Source organism: Centrocercus urophasianus, unplaced genomic scaffold, assembly GCF_019232065.1.
Source record: "Centrocercus urophasianus isolate 14NV4802_14NV808 unplaced genomic scaffold, USGS_Curo_1.0 seq_25, whole genome shotgun sequence".
Classification (NCBI taxonomy): Eukaryota; Metazoa; Chordata; class Aves; order Galliformes; family Phasianidae; genus Centrocercus; species Centrocercus urophasianus.
In genome coordinates, this window is record NW_024884811.1 from 2,832,137 (window position 1) to 2,850,207 (window position 18,071).

The 18,071-nt window shown below is 38.7% G+C and overlaps 2 protein-coding genes across 4 annotated transcripts in view; one reads left to right on the forward strand and one right to left on the reverse strand.

Moving 5' to 3' along the window:
* Positions 1-202: 202 nt before the first annotated feature.
* Positions 203-4,149, forward strand: NSA2 (NSA2 ribosome biogenesis factor). Its single transcript, XM_042825981.1, has 6 exons — positions 203-281; positions 477-664; positions 1,271-1,421; positions 1,771-1,950; positions 3,083-3,275; positions 3,890-4,149. Exons 1-6 carry the CDS (start codon positions 279-281, stop codon positions 3,955-3,957), a joined length of 783 nt encoding a protein of 260 aa, XP_042681915.1. The 5' UTR covers positions 203-278; the 3' UTR covers positions 3,958-4,149.
* Positions 4,150-6,455: 2,306 nt separating this feature from the next.
* Positions 6,456-18,071, reverse strand: part of FAM169A (family with sequence similarity 169 member A) — a 36,174-nt gene continuing 24,558 nt past the window's right edge. For all 3 annotated transcript variants that reach the window (XM_042825920.1, XM_042825922.1, XM_042825921.1), the window contains 7 exons: positions 17,915-18,037; positions 17,609-17,706; positions 14,059-14,113; positions 13,591-13,729; positions 12,967-13,129; positions 11,368-11,562; positions 6,456-10,659 (listed from right to left, as the gene is read on the reverse strand). In XM_042825920.1, coding sequence (XP_042681854.1) covers positions 10,090-10,659; positions 11,368-11,562; positions 12,967-13,129; positions 13,591-13,729; positions 14,059-14,113; positions 17,609-17,706; positions 17,915-18,037 — 1,343 coding nt within the window. In that variant the 3' untranslated portion in view covers positions 6,456-10,089. The remainder of the gene's footprint in view (positions 10,660-11,367; positions 11,563-12,966; positions 13,130-13,590; positions 13,730-14,058; positions 14,114-17,608; positions 17,707-17,914; positions 18,038-18,071) is intronic.

The window sequence follows — 18,071 nt, forward strand, 5'->3', positions numbered from 1 at the left end:
CGCTCCCCCGCGGCCACCCCGCCTTACTCAGTCCCACCTCCGACTGACAGACACAGGCGGCCGAACAGCCGCTCCGGCCTTTTCTGCCCGTTTCGTCCCTTTCTTGCCTCACCGAGCCGGGCCGCAGCCCTAGGGCCGATCAGAGCGACGCCTGTCCCCAAGACGGAACCAAAGCGCCGCGGGGTGCGTTTCCACCCGGGGCGGCCTGAGGAAGGGACGGCCCTTTTCGCTGCGCAGGGGCGAGCGGCGTGGAGTGAGCGTGACGTGCCGCCGCCGCCATGGTACGGCCGGGGGCCGGGGCCGGGGTCGGGGCCGGAGGTCGGGGGCCGGGGCTGGGGTCGGGGTCGGGGCCGGAGGTCGGGGGCCGGGGCCGGAGGCTGGGGACGGAGACGGCCCCGCTGCTCCGTGCGGATGGGGTGCCTCCCGGTCTCGTCCCGGCGGTGTGAGGCACTGAACGCGCTGTCCTGTGCCCACAGCCGCAGAACGAGCACATCGAGCTGCACCGCAAGCGGTACGGCTATCGGCTGGACTATCATGAGAGAAAGAGGAAGAAGGAAGGGCGCGAGGCTCACGAGCGCTCCAGGAAGGCCAAGAAGATGATCGGGCTGAAGGCCAAGCTGTACCACAAGCAGCGCCACGCCGAGAAGATCCAGATGAAGAAGACGTGAGTAGCGCTGTCCTGACATTATGTCTCTGCACGGCGTCTGTGGGACTGAGACAGCCACAAAGGCCTGGCTGTCAGGAGCGTGGCCCCTTGTGCTTCTTACATATTGCTTAAGTTTGGAACAGAGTGCTTAAGACGCTTCTGATGTCCCCTCTTCTCAGTGCCTTTTTTTTTTTTTTTTTTTTTAATCATTGGAGTTAACGACTCTGTTCCTAAAAGCATTCCTTAGTACATGCGTTAATTAGCAGTAGCAATTGCAATAATGTAATCGTGGCGGAATGCAAAAACTCTATATTGGCTTTCAGTCTAATGGTAACGACAGCAGAATATGCTTGGCTTTGTCTGTTAGGCCCTTTGCTTTAAGCCAGTTTCTCAGTAAGTCTTGTATTACAGTCTGAGTGAGCTGACAGGCTTCAGAGGGCTCTAATCTGCCAGCTGTCATGTTTAGCTTCCTATGAAAAGTACTTGGGCACTGTTCCTTAAATGTAAACTCTGTACTTACTTTAAAGAATATTTTGAATAGGCACAACCTGAGCTATTATATCTCAAAATTTGCTTCTTTTCCGTTCTTAATACTGTGTTATTGCTGTTTGTTTCTTCTTGAAGAATTAAGATGCATGAGAAGAGAAATACAAAGGAAAAGAATGAGGAGAAAACACCTAAAGGAGCTGTACCAGCATACCTGCTAGACAGAGAAGGCCAGTCCCGGGCTAAGGTTCTCTCTAACATGATCAAACAGAAACGAAAAGAAAAAGCTGTAAGTAGCTGGATTAAAATTCAGATACTTAGTATTACTTATGGTGATGATAATTCTGTTATTGATGCTTAAGTGGCATCCAGCTTACAAGCAAGGTCTGATTATTGATCTTGTACAAAAGCTAAAACTTTGAATAGCATAGCCACCTTGAGCAAAATAAGCAAATGCAAAGTCTTGATTTCCATAAGCTTAAATGCTAATTAAAATAAGTAGCTATTATAAGTAGCTATTAGTTGCATAAAACACATGGTTTACAGCTACTCTGATCAGTTACATTTTATTTTGTACTTCGATTATCCTGTTTCATTTAGAAATGGCACATACCTAATGACAGTTGTGTTTCCTATAGGGGAAATGGGAGGTTCCTTTGCCAAAAGTCCGAGCACAGGGAGAAACAGAAGTTTTAAAGGTGATTCGTACAGGAAAGAGAAAGAAGAAGGCCTGGAAGAGAATGGTTACAAAAGTTTGTTTTGTTGGAGATGGCTTTACTAGGAAACCTCCTAAGTATGAACGATTCATTCGACCAATGGTAATGTAATGTTCTTGAAACTTTCAAATATTTAGGTAGTAATTATTTTAACTGTTTTGGGTTTGGCAAAGAATCACACAGAATGGCTTTGGATAGAAGGAACCTTAAAGAGCGTCTAGAAAGCTAGATGGAGTAGAATGAAGTTTCATGTAGGAACTTCCTTCTACAATAATGCACTTGATTACTACTGATTTAAAATATTCGTGTTACTTTCCTTTCTGAAATCTGAACTTAGACTAGCTGGAGGTACCCCTGCAGTCACTGTCTGCATTGTAATATTTACATCCTGTCTCCCGTAACTGAGATGACATCAGTAAGTTAAAGCCGTGAGTTCTCAAATTAACATGGGAAGATCTTCAGCATAAGCACTTCAAAAGCTTCTTTCTTTTTCAAGCTACTAGGATTCTGTCAGCTGCAGGGGCTAACTCTGTTGTCAGACTCACGTACTCCCTCCTTCTGATTTGTTAGCTAAGCTGAAGGCACAGTGGTGACAGTATGCAAAGAAGCTGTTGTGTCTGCTTGGCCTTTCCTTACACAAATACAAGTAACAGTGTGCAGGCCTTAGCAGTCTAGCAGCACAGAAGAAAAATCAGATTCATTATGACAGTGTAGTTTATTTATATAAATACTGAGTAGAAATCTTGGATAGGTTTTATTGATACACAAAGTGATACTGTATTTAGTGATAAAGACCCTATTACAGTGTACAGGTACCTAGACAGAAAGAGGTGTAATAGGTGAGTGTTTAATAGTTCACAGCACATGAAAAGCATTTTCAGGTTTACAAGTATAAAGGAAAAAAATTGTCTGAAAACTGCTAATGCTTTACAATAAACACCTCACTTCTTCATGAAATGTGCTTTACTTGTGGAAGTGATTATTCTTCTTTTATTACTGTTAAAAAAACTGCTTTATGAAAGTAGCTGTTTAAAAAAAAAGTACCTAGCTTTGTCATCAATCAGGTTGTTAACAAGCCTTCTATAGTAAGCCAATTACTTTCTGTGTTCTGGCTTGTTTCATTCTTCCCTGTTTCGTAAAATGCATAAATCTGAGGATGTAAAGCTAGAAGTGTTAAATTAGCTGTGAGGCCTCCAAGTATATACTAATGTTTTTTAACACCTTTGTGCTACAGGGCTTACGTTTCAAGAAGGCACACGTGACACATCCTGAACTTAAAGCTACTTTTTGCCTGCCTATCCTTGGTGTAAAAAAGAATCCTTCTTCTCCTCTGTATACAAGTTTGGGTGTGATTACCAAAGGTACTGTCATTGAAGTGAATGTGAGCGAACTGGGCCTCGTGACACAAGGGGGCAAAGTCATTTGGGGTAAGTTCTTTATCCAGTAGCAGCACTTCAGAACAAGCTGTAAGTCTTTATTGCCTGAGTGTACTGTGAAGCCCTTGTCTTGTAAGGTGTCATAATTTATCCCTGTTGAGTTTTGGTTGTAGCAGAAGCAACAACCGGGACAGCTTTGAAAAGTTTTAATCTTAGGCTTTCAGTTCACACTTTGAACATCAAATTAGGTGAAGATCAGAAGAAGGACTTCCAAGACATAAGCAATCATATCAAGCAATGTTACAAGCCCGTTAAGACTTATCCATGTGAATTATGAATGATTATATGGCCATGTTTTCAGTCATGTGCACAAACATCTTCATCGAATCTGACTAACTTCTCTAACAGTGACGCTGACTTGGACTGTGACAGAACCTATGATTTTTATGAATTCCTCAAGGTTCTGGGTATGTTATAAAGACAGCGTGAGCAAGATATTTTGAGAACTGAAGTTTGCAGCTCATCAGAAAGCATACTTAGATTTGTAGTGCATTCAATTTTGAAATAGCAATTCCTTCCACTTCCAAGCGGTCTTGTGGATTAAATTTTCAAAATGGAAGAATTGTAATTTACTATGTTAACTTTTAATTTCCTTTTCCCTTTAGGAAAATATGCTCAAGTAACAAACAATCCAGAAAATGATGGCTGTATTAATGCAGTTCTGCTTGTCTAAATTGTTTGATAGTACACATTGGACACTGCCTTCCACAAAATCAGTGGAGTTTCAACAATTTTGGAAGATCTCTGGAACCTTCAATCAGTCAGGCATGCTGACCCCTTAAGTGTGCCAGAAAAGACTGTTCAGATTTTTATATTTAAAATCTGTTTATCTGACCATTGTCTGAATAAAGAGATTGAATTTTTATGTTTTGCTACTATGTTATGGATTTGATCTTAACCTTCATGATTCTAGAGCAGCAGTCAAGCAGCTGAGATTACTTTCTTTAAATATTTAGCTCACATCCCTAGTGGCAGCCATTATCTGCTGTGATGGTTTACTGTAAAGCTGAAGTTACAGAGATAAGAACTTGCATCCCGCTGCATACAGTAGAGCTGGAAGAATGCAGTCTTGCTGCAGACTGACATTAGAAATTTAACTCCCAGTTTGGTATTTGCCATGGAGAAGGATGGGTTTGGATCACAGGTGCTATTGTGAGTGCGCAGGAAGGGAAGCATGTTAGAATCATGGAATGGCTTGGGACCTCAAGGATTATTGGGTTGCAATCCCCCTGTCCCAGGCAAGGCTGCCAGCCACTAGATCAGGTGCTAGGTTAGGTTGCCCAACACCCCATGCAGCCCGATCTTGGAAAACCTCCAGGGATGGGGCATCCACAGCTTCTCGGGGCAGCCTGTACCGCTGCCTCACCACCTGCTCAGTGAAGGACTTCTCCCTGACATCTAATCTAAATCTTCCCTCTTTTAGTTTCAAGCCATTCCCCCTTGTCCTATCAGCCTGTGTAGAAAGTTGATTTCCCTCCTGTTTGTAATATTCCTTTCAATATCAGAAGGCAGTAATGTGAGAATGGCATAACAGTACTGACGTTACAATTCACCATAGCAATCTTGGGTGCTTTTAAGAAACATTAAAGTGAAACTGAAGTCACAAGCATCAGCTGGTAGCGTTCAAAATACAGGTATTCAAAATACAGGAAAACAAAAGCTGCTTTTACACTGACTTCTTCCAGTCAAGAATTTTGTGGTAAATAAACTAGGCACCATCTATCGCTACAAACACACACTGATATACACACCATTTATTCCTATTTTTACATAGTACTTCAGTTCAAGCAGAGGAGCTTTTAAGCACAAACTTGAAGTAAAATCTTCAACTTTTTCCAGTTTATGAGAACCCTCTGATTCCCCCAACATTGTAAGAGGGAACCTTCAAACAAAGCTCAGGGTTCTTCACAAGCCAAATTGTAAGTAGTCTGGGGGGTTGTTTTTAAACACAAAAGAGGCAGCTACCTGCACCTGTCATGCCTGCAATAAGCTACAGGAATAGGCAGTCTGAGTATCAGATGATAGCAAATAAAATTTGAAAGGACCTGCTGAAACTGTCTAAGCCCCTACTTAAAGCAGAGTCAACTATAGTGGTCTAAGGACCATGTTCAGACAGGTTTTAACGATGTCTAGGGATGGTGACTTACGATGGGCAACGTGATCCAGTGTTTGACCACCCTGAGTATAAGTTAGGAAGCTTAATGGAATTTTCTTCACTCCAGTTTGTAGCCACTGCTTCTCATTCTGTGATTCTGTTACTGAGCTCCACTAAGAATCTGGCTCCATCTCTGTACCCTCAGAGCAGGTATTTGTACAGAAGGGAAAGAAGTCTGCTCCCCCAGCCTCAAACCTTTTAACTAAATTCTAGCACTCTCAGCCTTATGTGCAAATGATGCTCCAGTCATCTTCATGACCATAACAGCATTTCCAGATCAGGAACTCTAGCCAGGAGCATCCTGCTTCTGCGCGTTCTGTGATTTCTCTTACACCACCTGACAGAAGCAGTACTTTAACTGTTTCCCCCCCTTTCAGACTACTTTGTTAGTTTATCAGTTTGCCCTAGAGTGGACTCTGCACTGTAACTGACTATGGTTCTTGTTTATTTCTGCAATGGTAAATGATTCAAAACTGATTCAAAACCTGATTAAAATCAGGTCACAAGCTAGTAAGCAATTTGCTTGGGGAGAGGGCATTTTGTCAAAATGTTACATTACCTTTTAATGCATTTTAATAACATAAATAAACTCAGCTGCCTCAAGAGCACTACTACACTGCGTTGTAAATACATGACTTATTGGCTGAGTGATACAATTATTGCAAATAAAATTACATTTTAAACACTATACAGAGTTGATAAGTTCATAGCAACGCATGATGGGAACATACATACGTATGCATATAGCATACAGTAAACATACTTCTTAAAAAGCTGTAGAATAGGCTGCTTCATAAGATGCGTAAGTTAAGTAAATACAGCTTTTTTTTTTTAAGTACAGGAATTCTTTTTCAATGAATATACTTACAGCATTTAAAGCTCTTCGGTAGCAGACAGATTGCAAGATAATAGACTGCAAAATAACACCAAATGTAACTACACTGTTTTGTTCTAGTGAATTAAACCACTTTAAAAGATGCCTCCTGCATAGCAGAAAGGAATCAAATACTTAAAAATAAGTCACAAAATAAGTTTAATTACCTTTTCAAAACATTTCAAAAGCAGTCAACACAATACAAAGAAAGGAAAAGTCAAGACAATACAAAGAAAGGAAAATTCAGAACACACTAACTAGCTCTAAGTACAGTACTCTAGAACAGCATCACATCTTCCATAGGATTTATAAACACTAGTTTAAAAAACATCTAACACCACATTCATGAAAATAAATATAGAAGTATATCCCCTTGGTAATATCTTTTAATGGTCGAGGAAAGGATGAAACTTAGGCCTATTTATTGCTCTTTTCATCCTAGTAGTGTTGGTTAAATGATCGATTTGATTACTGACACCCACAAGTGAAATGGAAAAGAAGTACACCAACAAAGAAAGTATGAGTTACTAAATTAAAACCAAATTGGAATAAATACATATCTTTATGTAAAGGGCTATGGAACATGAGAACAGCAAACAAGAATTCTGCATGAAATGAAGAAGCCGAAAGAAACTGTGAGAAACAAAGCAAGTTCTATTGAAAATTAAGCAGCAGTACAAGGGAAACATTTTAACAAGCAATGCATTCAAACACAAAACCATTGACTATTTAAGTGCAAGGTTGAAATCACAAATAAAGATTCTTTAAACTCCATTCCCAGGCTAAATAAAGCTCAAACATAATACTGCTCGCTTTGACCATACACACATAGTTTTACAACATACCATAACAGTATCTGGTACAAACAGATGAACTTGATGAACTTTAATCATTGGTTGCTGGTGTGGTAAGATGTTAAATTCTTTAGCAATTCAATGGTCTAAGCCAGACAATAAACCGACCAAAGAAAAACTGTCCAGGCATAAAACAGTTTTTCCCAAGATAAAACATTTCAGTCGATACAGTTGTCAGACAAGTTTCCCTGCTTCAGTGCAATGGAAGGTATAGATTATTAAACTACTGTTCCAACTGGACAACCATCACAACAATACAAACTATTATTTAAATCAGTAGTTTGATTTGGCTACTCAATATTTATTGCAAGACGACTGATGCCCAAGAAATTATTAGAGAAACAAACTCCATTCCAGCTCGATGTACTGCTGTGATCACAGTTAAGAACTATTTCTAGGTTTCAAGACCATACTGCTTATTAGAACTGCTAATTGCACCACCACTGCCCACAATAGGTAGATAACAATCTGGCCATTGGCTACTATCTCAGGTACCCCAAACAAACAGAGCTAGCTACTCAAGAGTATACCTAAAGATGTGAATTTTAGCTCAGTATTTCAAAACTTTCTGGAGTTTGATCAGATACCTGACTCTTTTCAGCAGAAACCAAGACTGACCTCATTTAATAATTCCGTTGTAGTTTTTCCTGCATTCAATACATAAATGTCCTAAGAATAAGATACTAATTGAAACTAGTTCCAACTTAGCCACGGAAAGAAATATCAGAAGTCAAATAACCTTCCCACAAAGGGTTTTCCAACCTCACAGGAAAAACCAAGTGACAAACGTATGCATAAAAAAAAAATCCATCTAGAGGAAATAAGTGGCTCTCACCTGTTTGTGAACAACAGAATTCTTGAATGTGAACATATTTGTACCAATTGAAGTATTTAACAGATTAGTATGTAGTACAGTTCGCTCTAACAAACACAAAATGAATGACTAAAAACTGCATACAGTCAGCATTTTTTAAACTATCAGGTTCCATCCTTAGCAATGTAACAGATGTGTGCTTTGTGTGTGTGTGGTTTTCTTTTTTTTCTTTTTTTTTTTTTACAGTAACTTAGCATTGTAAGACAAATCATACTATTGGTAACAAGTTTTGTTCCATGTGCATTGTAGAAAATGTTTTATTAGTTTTAGGAATTCTTAAGGTTCACTTGAATGTGTTTACAAACAACCATAAAAGATCTTGAACGTTTGCCAGTTGCAAGGTTCATAAGTAGTAAATGCACACTGACAGGGAATTACAACTATGCTCAACATCCCAACTCAGTTATCCACTCTGAAGTCTAAAGTTTGAATCAAAAATTTATGTAATACATGCATCTAATAAAAACAAAAGCAACACCTCCTACATAAGCTTTTTTTTTTTTTTAACAAATTAAAAGTAGGATTGTATTTCAACAGGTGAAATAAATAGTAAGAATACATCTTAGCTAAAATGCTTTATAAATACGCTTAAACTATAGGCATAGTCTTACTTTAGCTTCATGGAGGGATAAAAATTAAGACAGCATTGCAACTATTCAAGTGAACCCTAACAGCAATCTTCAGAAGCCCAGCACTTCCAAGACACAGTAGGAGATTAGTTTATTAATCTAAGATTAACTAGCAAGGCTGCTCTTTCTTATTCCTGACTTTTCAGCTCTTTACAAGAGGAACTTCACTTACTGAAATAAACATATTGCCAATCAAGGAGTAACTCAATGTAAACCTGACAAACTGTATTAAATATATACTTCGCTAAGAGAATTTCTGAAAGTAAATATGCGTAATAGCCTGTTTGTATTTCTGCTTGTATATAGCAAGGTTTAGTTCTTGTTTTTAGTAAGATCTATGAACTGGGAATCAGTACAGAAATTACACTCAATTTACAAAAAGGAAGTGGGAATCACAAATATTTGCAATAATCGCCTGATAACACCTAAAGGCGCAGTTACAACGTTTTAACAGCATCAGCTAGTTATCTGGAAAACAAAGCACCACTTCCAATCAGACCAATACTAGATCAAAAATTGTCTTGTCCCATAACATAACAAGTAAGCAAGTATCCATTCAGCACATGCAAGTAGTTAGAAAGGCTGTTCAAACAACTCTGTAAGCATACTGGAGTGAGGACTCCAGTATTCTGGAGAAACTCACGCTTAACAAGACATCCACTTTGGAAGCCACAGATATAGTTTACTGTGTATGCAACTCTGAACTTCATTTTAGGTGTGCGCTATTGTAGATGCTGTGCTGATTTTGTTACTGGTAACTCAGCTGTTTCAAGTGATTAGCAAATCAAATTTGCCAGTTTGGGAGTCAAAAGCAGAGCCATTCTCTCCAGTTTCACTCTAATAAAAGATAGATGCTATGTTATATTGTTTTGATATACAGTTACAACTTCTTGTATATTTCGAGACCTAGAATTACAATCTGACATTCTTTTAATCTCATCCGAAAAAGCCTGTGAGGAGTTAACAAGAAGAGAGGAGGGATGTTTCTTGTTCTCTACTGTGGAGAGATGCAGAACACTCAAATATTTTAAATTCTTTTAAAATAATTTGTGATGAATGGCCTCATGAAATTCTATGAAAATTTTAGTAACTTTAATAAAGCCAGAATTTCATACTTCATTTTTCCTTCCCAGACTGACACCTGAAATATGCAAACTGTTCCTTCGCCAGCACAACTTTATTCAGCGTGTATGGTTTATAAAAGAAGAAGACTGGCTGTTTATTTCATTCTCGGAAGAAGATCAATGTCTACTGGTTAAAAATTTAAGAAACCTTGAGCAAAGGTGATGAATCTCAAAAGGAAGTCCAACCCAGTATTTATTGTGAATGTCTGTGTCCTATACGTTTTCGTTACACCATAGCGTTTTACACAAAATAACAAGTTTTTTTTCGTTCAAACAGATGAATTAACAATTTATTTTAAGCCGGCTTTCCTTTTTTCTTGGGTGGACCTTTGTAACCTTTGGCCTTCCTTCGCAAATTTCTCCGATCCACAATGGGCACCTCGATTTCTGCCTCCTCAGAGCTGCTGTCAGCTGCCCGCTCTGCCGTCTGCGTGTACTGCTCCGTCTGCGTGTACTGCTCTGTCTGCTCAGCAGACTCCTCCAAGTGCTCTTCTGTCTGGTTCTTCTGTCCTTCCTGTCCAGAAGGCTGCTGAAAAGAAACACCCTCCAGTTCAACCACTATCAAAGAGCTCTGACCCAAAGCAACAGAAGCCTCCTGTGAGTTCTGCTCTGCTTCCTCATTTTGATCTTCCCCTGAGGAAGCTGGCTTGCGTGACACATTTTCAGAAACAGCCTCTTCAACTGCTTCACTTTTGACAGAGTTTGGTAGCCCGTTGTTTGAGATTTCTTCCTTTGGTGTTAAAGCAACTACGTTTTCAGTGGATGATTTTTTTTCTTCAGATTCTTGCTTGTCTTCTTCCATACCCTTCTTCTCCACCAATGCACTTTCTTCAGTCAGTCCTTCTGAATCATTTGCATTTATAACCTGAGTGTGTGCCAAAACAAAGGGATTATTAATTGAAGATAGAAGAGGATGAACAACTTTTAACCTTAGTTAGCAACTACAGAGGATATTTTGGCATTCAAGAGATCCCATTAATGCATATACAGTCAACTAACCAACCCTCTCCTCCTCATTGCACAAAACTATTTTGTGAATTGAATTTGATATTCAGTGTTCCCCACTATGTTTTCATATTCAAAGTATTAAAAAAAAAAAAAAAGAGTAGACATATTCTGAAATTATATCCAGGGAAAGATACCAGTGTTTCAAAACCACCAATGGTAAAATCTGCGTTATTGAAGAGCATTTTACCAGTAATTAATTGCTTGTACACTCCATCAGTGAAGATGTACTAGATAAAATACAGATGTTGCTTTCAGACATATCCAACAAACAATTCAGACAGAAACAGCTGTTTCAGTACTGCCAAGGGACATTGGAGAAAATTACCTTTTTTTGCTTTCTTTTATCTTTCTGTTATTGCAAATATATGCCCCACTTCTGCATATCAGAGCAGAAATGGTACTATATTTTGTCAATGGATTTGCATCATCTGGCCTAATAACTGCATCTCCCAAGAATTTCACACAGCGGTGGGGGCCTCCTCCTCATTGTTACATAACAAAAAGAGGAAACAGCAAGGTATGTATATTCCAAAGGAAAAACAACATTTTGTTTCAATTCTCTCACCTTCTCTGACACAGCCTCTTTTGCTGGAGACTCAAGGATTAATGGAACAAGCAATGTTAACGGTTCTTCTTGACTCTCAGTCTGCAACTTTGATTCAACACCTAGGACTTCATTTGCAGTTTCCTCTTCAGCCGTAACTAAGGTCTTAGTGGTTTCTTCTGCTACCTCCCCATTAAGAGATTCAGATGGAGTTCCCTAAAAATTACATTTTTAAGTCAAGATTATGCCAAGCTTTATCCCTGACACTAGCAGTGTATGTGTTCTAAATTTGTTTTTTTGATAAGAAAAGCAGCTATCTTCAGTTAAGCTTGAAATATATAGCAAGTCCAGCACATACCAGCTATGCAATTACTAATCCAGCGTATTAGCTTGGTGTTGTTAACTGTCCTAGGTTTCTGACTACGGCTTATGTGATTAACAGCCAAACCAAGTAGCATGCATGCTACAATCATTCCTTGAAATGTCAGATGATGAACCCAGCACAGTTTATTTTTCACTTTCTCACAAATCAGTAAGAATATAAAATCCTGGAGGTATCATCAGGCACTAAGGATACTCCAAGATCTAAATTTAAACTTGTATACAGAAATAATACTGTGTTTAAATCCAACTTCTACCTATAAAGCCAAACGCTTTACAGTGAGAAGAAAGAGGCAACAGTTGTCAGTGAAGCACACCACCTATTGATTTCTTCTGTTAAACTTTTTCCCTTTTTTCAGAGGTACTGGATCAGACCTCAACCTTACTCCAGTTCTCTGCAATATTTAAGAAGCTCAAATCAACCAAGAACGCTATGTCAATAAAAAAGCTAAAAATTTATTTTGCCTATGAACTCTACTTCAAAAAAGTCACGAAATGCAGTGATTCGGAAGGGACCCATAACGATCATCAACTCCAGCACCTGGCTCCACATCCAAAAGCCAAATCTTACCTTCGAGATCAAACATCTCCTGAATTCCAACAGGTTTGATGTTATGACCACTGTCCCAGGGAGCCTGTTCCAGTACTCAGCCACACTCTGGTGAAGAACTTTTTCCTAATCCCCAACCTGACCCTCCCATGAGGCATCTCCATCAATTCCCTTGGGCCCTGCCACTGTCACCAGAGAGCAGAACTCAGCGCTGCCCTTCAGCTCCCTTCATGAGGGGCTGAAGCTGCCATGAGGCCTCCACTCAGACTGCTCTTCTCTGGGCTGAACAAACCAAGGGATATCAGCTGCTCCTCATACATCCTGTCCTCTCAACCTTTCACTGTTTTCACAGCTCTGACTTAGATGCCCTCTAATAGTTTTACATTTTTTTATGTTCTGCCCAAAACTGCACACTGTGCTTGAGGTGAGGCCACATCAGCGCAGAATAAGAGACAACCTTTTCCCTCAAACAGCTAGTGATGCCATGCCTGATGCATATAAGTTTAAAAGAATTTTCCACTGTCAGTAATTCTGTACAAGCTTTAGCTTCTCAGATATGCTACTCAACAAAGCATCAGTGCAAAAACTGAACAATCCCATAGATCAAGGCAGCAAGGGACATATTTAATGGAAACTGTAGCCATGTTCTGAACACAGTCATCTACCATGATTATTAGAAACTATCTTACCTCCTTCTCGCTCAGCTTCTCAGATGGTGATGTATGTAGCTCAGTTTCTAATACACTCTGGTCCTCTTCAGAAGTAATCATTTCCTCACCACTTTCAACATCAACCTCAGGTTCTTCCTCAATAACTTCAAAGCATTTAGATGTGTGAGTGGGAAGTTCTGGCCTGTAGCAGACATTTATATATACGCCCCAGTCAGGTTTTATTTTGCAGTAATATGCCAGCACAACAAGAGGTCAGAGATGGAGATGTCTCCCAGACTGCACAGCATTGCAGATACACATCCAGTTATATTACAGCAATAATCCGTGCTGTATGAGTACAGATATTTTTACTCTAATGATGACCAATCTATGATAGAATAAAGTCCACTTGTAAATACAACTTAATGCCTCACTATTTTATTACTGTTATTTCCAGTATCAGAAATGGATGTTTTGGTGCTATTATTCTTCACGTTTCAATTTTTTTCCTCACAACAGGCTTTATTTGCATTAATTTTAAAACCAAGCAAGCAAAGTAGAAATAAAGCAGAAGAAATTCTAGTTACCACAATGGGAGAAACTACTTACTTGATGACTGCCCAAGCAAAAGAATAAAAAGTAATAAAAAACCATCTCCTTTACCTGCCTGCTGATGCGTGAGGAACATTTTCCTCATCTCCTTGGGATATTTCAGGTCCAGATTCGTGGCTATTTTTTCCTGTCTTGGGACGTTTTAAATGACTGCTTCGTGTCCGAATGGAAACATGTGCTACGCTTGGGTCTTCAGACAAATAAACAAGCGCAGGTGAACAAGTGCAGATTAAGTTATGTACCTTGATAATTCATTAAAGCTGCTGAGTGCAAGTAAAACAGCATTTCACTGTGGTACTTATTTTCTGAATATACATGCATAGCTTTTTAGTAAGACCAATAACAAATAATTTTATCCAAAGACCTCCAAATGTGCTTGAGTTGGGCCACAGCACCATAGAAGAAGGCATGTTTCTACATGCTTCTCAGATGAACACACTAAGCTAGGACGCAGTAAAAGAGCTTGCTGACCTACTAATCCATTGTAATTACAGTACTGATAATCAACATTATTCTTACCTTCAGATATGCTTTCATGGTCATCCAGTGATTCTTGGTCTTTTTGAGAGTCAGTCTGACAAAAAAGCAAACCCAATGTCACACAGAAATTCAGAACTCTCTGAAATACCTTCAATTCCCTACATATGGTTGCATCTTCGTAAATAATTTTACAGAAGTGATAGTGGGGAAGAGTGACTATACCCGTTCCTAATTTAGTATGTATTATATACCTACATACACACAGCACTAAAAGCTTTTGCTCTCGAGTACTCTAACACTTGAAAGCAAAAAAAAGTGCTTTGAAGTAGATTGAAGACAAAATTTTTAAGAAATTTGCATTGTTATAGCAAGTCTATTTTGACTAATAGGAAAGTGGATTGCAGCTGACAAGAATTTTTGTACATGAATATTCATTTTCTTTCCATAGTAAACTGTAAGAGCTCTTCTCATTAAAGCATAGTCTGAATTGAAGGCAATTCTTTTCTACTCTGAATCTGTTTTAGAAACAAGTCTGTACAAAAATAGTAATTTAAGTAAACAAGATGTAGTGGTTAAAAGGATTGTATTACTTCTTGAAGGTCCTAATAATTTTAATTCAATAGTGAAAGTTTCTTTTATTTTTAAGTCAACATTAATCTAGGTCTGAGAGAGTCTGGCAAAAAGACATGAGACAGCTGGCAAAATATTTCCAGCTGCAAATACTGCCCTAAAGAGACTTTGCAAATACATTCAATTCCTCTACTAACTAACTGATCTTGGTTAAGAAGAAATTCGATATATTATTTGCTTAAAGAAAAAATGGCAGAAATGATCAGATAATGAAACTGACGTCTTCCATTACTGGCTTGTTATTTGTCCATTCTTAAGTGTTTCAAGTGTAATTCCCCTGTTTCTGTTATATGGCAAAGGAAATAACAGGTGTTTGTGTATGTCTGGCCTAGAACAGATAGAGCAGGTTAGGAAAAAGCTGAGAAAACAAGAGTCTCATGCAGAGCCAGCTCTGAAGACTGAAGTCTTGTAAAGCCCCATCTAGGAAGGCCCCAGTGCAGCTGGAAGACAGTGGAAGCAAGTGTGTGGGTGAGACCAGCAGTGAGTATGGAGTGGGCCTTGCAAAGTCCAAGGATATTAACTGGAAGAGAGAGAGAACTGGCACAGCTACTGAGCAAAGGCAGGTCATCTCTCATGGAGAAAGTAAATAAAAGTACTTCACTACTGAAATAACATCCTTAAGTGCACACTTTGATAGAGGAAGGGTCAAGTATCCCAGATGGCCCCACCAGAAAGCCATCCAAATGTAGCATGGTGTCCACTACCAGTGATTTCAATTAAGAATGGAAAATTGTTTCCAAAGTGACTAGACAAGAACTGTGATGGTCTCACTGGGATGAAGTTAAATTGTTTCTTCCAAAGCAGCAATGGATATTTCTTATTTTCTAGCTGATTTTTTCTAAAATCATCTCTACTAAAAGCATGAATACTTTTTCTGCATTTTTATTCTGGCCCCAACACAAGACCTGAAAGACCTGATATAAATAACAAATTTTTTCTTTGTTATTCAGTTTACAACAGGAATCTATGGAATGCTATGAGTCTTTCTTCACTGTATAAAGAGAAGGGTCCATACTAGAATAGCTGACAAAATTTAACAGGACACTTATTATACTTGAGTTCTATTTCGTAGTCTTATTTTAACCATGGTAATAATGGTAGACAACAAAAGACAGTATCCCATATATGTGTGTTTACCTTTAAGAGATCAGACCCGGAAAAAAAAAATAAAAAAAAAAAAAAAAAAAAAAAAAAGAGCCTACTGATACAGCAGTAACACAGGTTGTAAGCACAGTCAGCACACGCTGTTTATATTAAACCCCCCTCTCTTTGTGTTCTTTTCCTTCACTCATCCATACCACCCCAATATCTCAATTTCTTTTCTGCAAGTTAGAAGAGGATTTTGTGTCTGAGCACATGACAATCTGAGGTGCGCCCAAATTACAAATATCAAAGTAAGAATTGCTCTTAGCAGGTAGTAGTTTTTTTTTTTTTTTTTTTTTTTTTTTTTTTTTTTTTTTTTTTTTTTATAAAAAATAGTAGGTAACACAGCATTGGCAATAACCTGTATCCAGTTTCCTGCTTCCTTTTTAACCTAATTTTCAGGACAACTCAAAAAAAAAACAAAAAAAAAACTAACAACCAGCAACAACCAGCAACAAGTAGCCCCATGCAGATTCCACAGTTTGAAACAGTTTCAAGCAAGCTTTAAATACCTAAGAACTTATAGACTAACGATACATCATTCTAGCATTAAAACATAAGAAACACTATGAAACAATGCAAAAACATAACTTTGCAGAATAATGTTTTTCTTCAGGTTTAAGGAAAGGTGAGTTTTTCTGCTTTTTTGTTTAGTGATCCGACAGCTTTCAAAGCATTGCAGAGCTTTGTTTCCAGTTTTTGAAGAACAGTCCCTTTGTACACAGTACAGCTGAGAAGTGCCAGTCAGAGGGGTGCCAGTAACTCTATCAAGCTGAGAGGAGTTGGGAGCACTTTGGAATCTGTTACTTTAGTGTTCTTCAAAAAGAGCCATGAATGTCTTAAGAACTACTAATATCCCTTTGCTGTTCCCTCCAAGGATATCCATATAGATACACAACCAAAATATAAGGTTTTGGATCTTTTTGGTGAAATAATCATTAGTGATCATCAGTGATGATGCTCAAGAGTGTTACAGCCTGAAAACCAGCATACATATCAAAGACAAGTATGAGTTATTGCTTCTGACCATACACAGATTAAGAATTTCACTACTTTGCAGGAAGTCGCAGTCCTCCTATACAGATAATTTGCAGCTCAGAATTGCAAATGAACACTGTCAACTGTATTGAACTGTGATGTGAAAGTGAACTTTATAAACAATTTTCCTCATTCTCTCCACTCCTGTTGTGATTCCTTTGTTCAACAGTCTTTCTAGACAGTTTAATCTTCAGAGTCAACTGAAACACTCTCCTCTTCTATACCACTAGGAAGTGACAACCCCAACTATTATGCAAATAGTTGTAACAAAGACCTCCCTACACTCATTAGCAGAAAAAAGTGAGGACCTCCTTCTCCCTACAACCAAGGGGGCATTTTTCATCCCAAGTCAGTTTGTCACATTAGTGGAAGACAACTTTCATGCAAAAAGTAACTAAAGCACTTGTCTTTTATAATGGAGATGAGAGCCAATTAAATTCTGAAATAGACAACAGCACGGAGCTGTTGGAGTGGGTCCAGAGAGCCAAGAAGAACAGAGGGCTGGAACACAGGTATGGAAAGGTTAGGTTGCCTGCAAAACCAAAGACTGCTCTTCAAGAACTTGAAACAAATATCAAACATGCATAGCATTCAGTTGGATTACATGCATTAATCTGCTAAAATCCTTCATTAAGTTCAGAAATTTGTTCTTTTGTAGAGGTTAAAAACATTTTCTGACCATGAAGAACTGGTAATTAGAGTTAGTATATGATATGATTATGGAAGTCTCTTACAATTCAAGCTTTATTAGTAAAGAGGAAACTGTATGTGTACCTACACTTAGCTGCGTTTCTGGCTCAGTCTTCAGTTCATTCGCTGCAGATTGCCAAAAATGATCCACTGACTGGAAACTCACACTTGCTTTCTGAGAGCCCTCTGTTAATAAAAACATTTAGTGACAATGGGGAAAAAAGGACAGTTATAGTATCTTCATATATCAATTAACCACTTCTAATATGATATCAGAACAGCAAAGAAGTCTTTCTACTAGTCTCCATAGGCAACTTTCACAGAAGTCACTGTCAAGCCAATACAACTTCCATAAACCGTAGGGGAACAACAACAACAAAAAAATCATCCATACTTGTGAGTTCTTCCCTTTGCAATACAGTGGCAATGGATTTTCTCTGGAACCAAAATCCAGCTCCTTCCACTTCGCACAAAAGGTCATTATCCCCAGGGTACTTCTCAAAATAGTGCTTACAAGCTGAGAAGAGAAAAAAAACCAAACAAAACACTAT

What these genes read in the sequence shown, in the direction of transcription:
- NSA2 (XM_042825981.1), top strand. An exon ending in AAGATCCAGATGAAGAAGAC is followed by an intron (nt 665 to 1,270) that starts GTGAGTAGCGCT and finishes TTCTTCTTGAAG; the next exon opens with AATTAAGATGCATGAGAAGA. An exon ending in AGGGGGCAAAGTCATTTGGG is followed by an intron (nt 3,276 to 3,889) that starts GTAAGTTCTTTA and finishes TTTTCCCTTTAG; the next exon opens with GAAAATATGCTCAAGTAACA.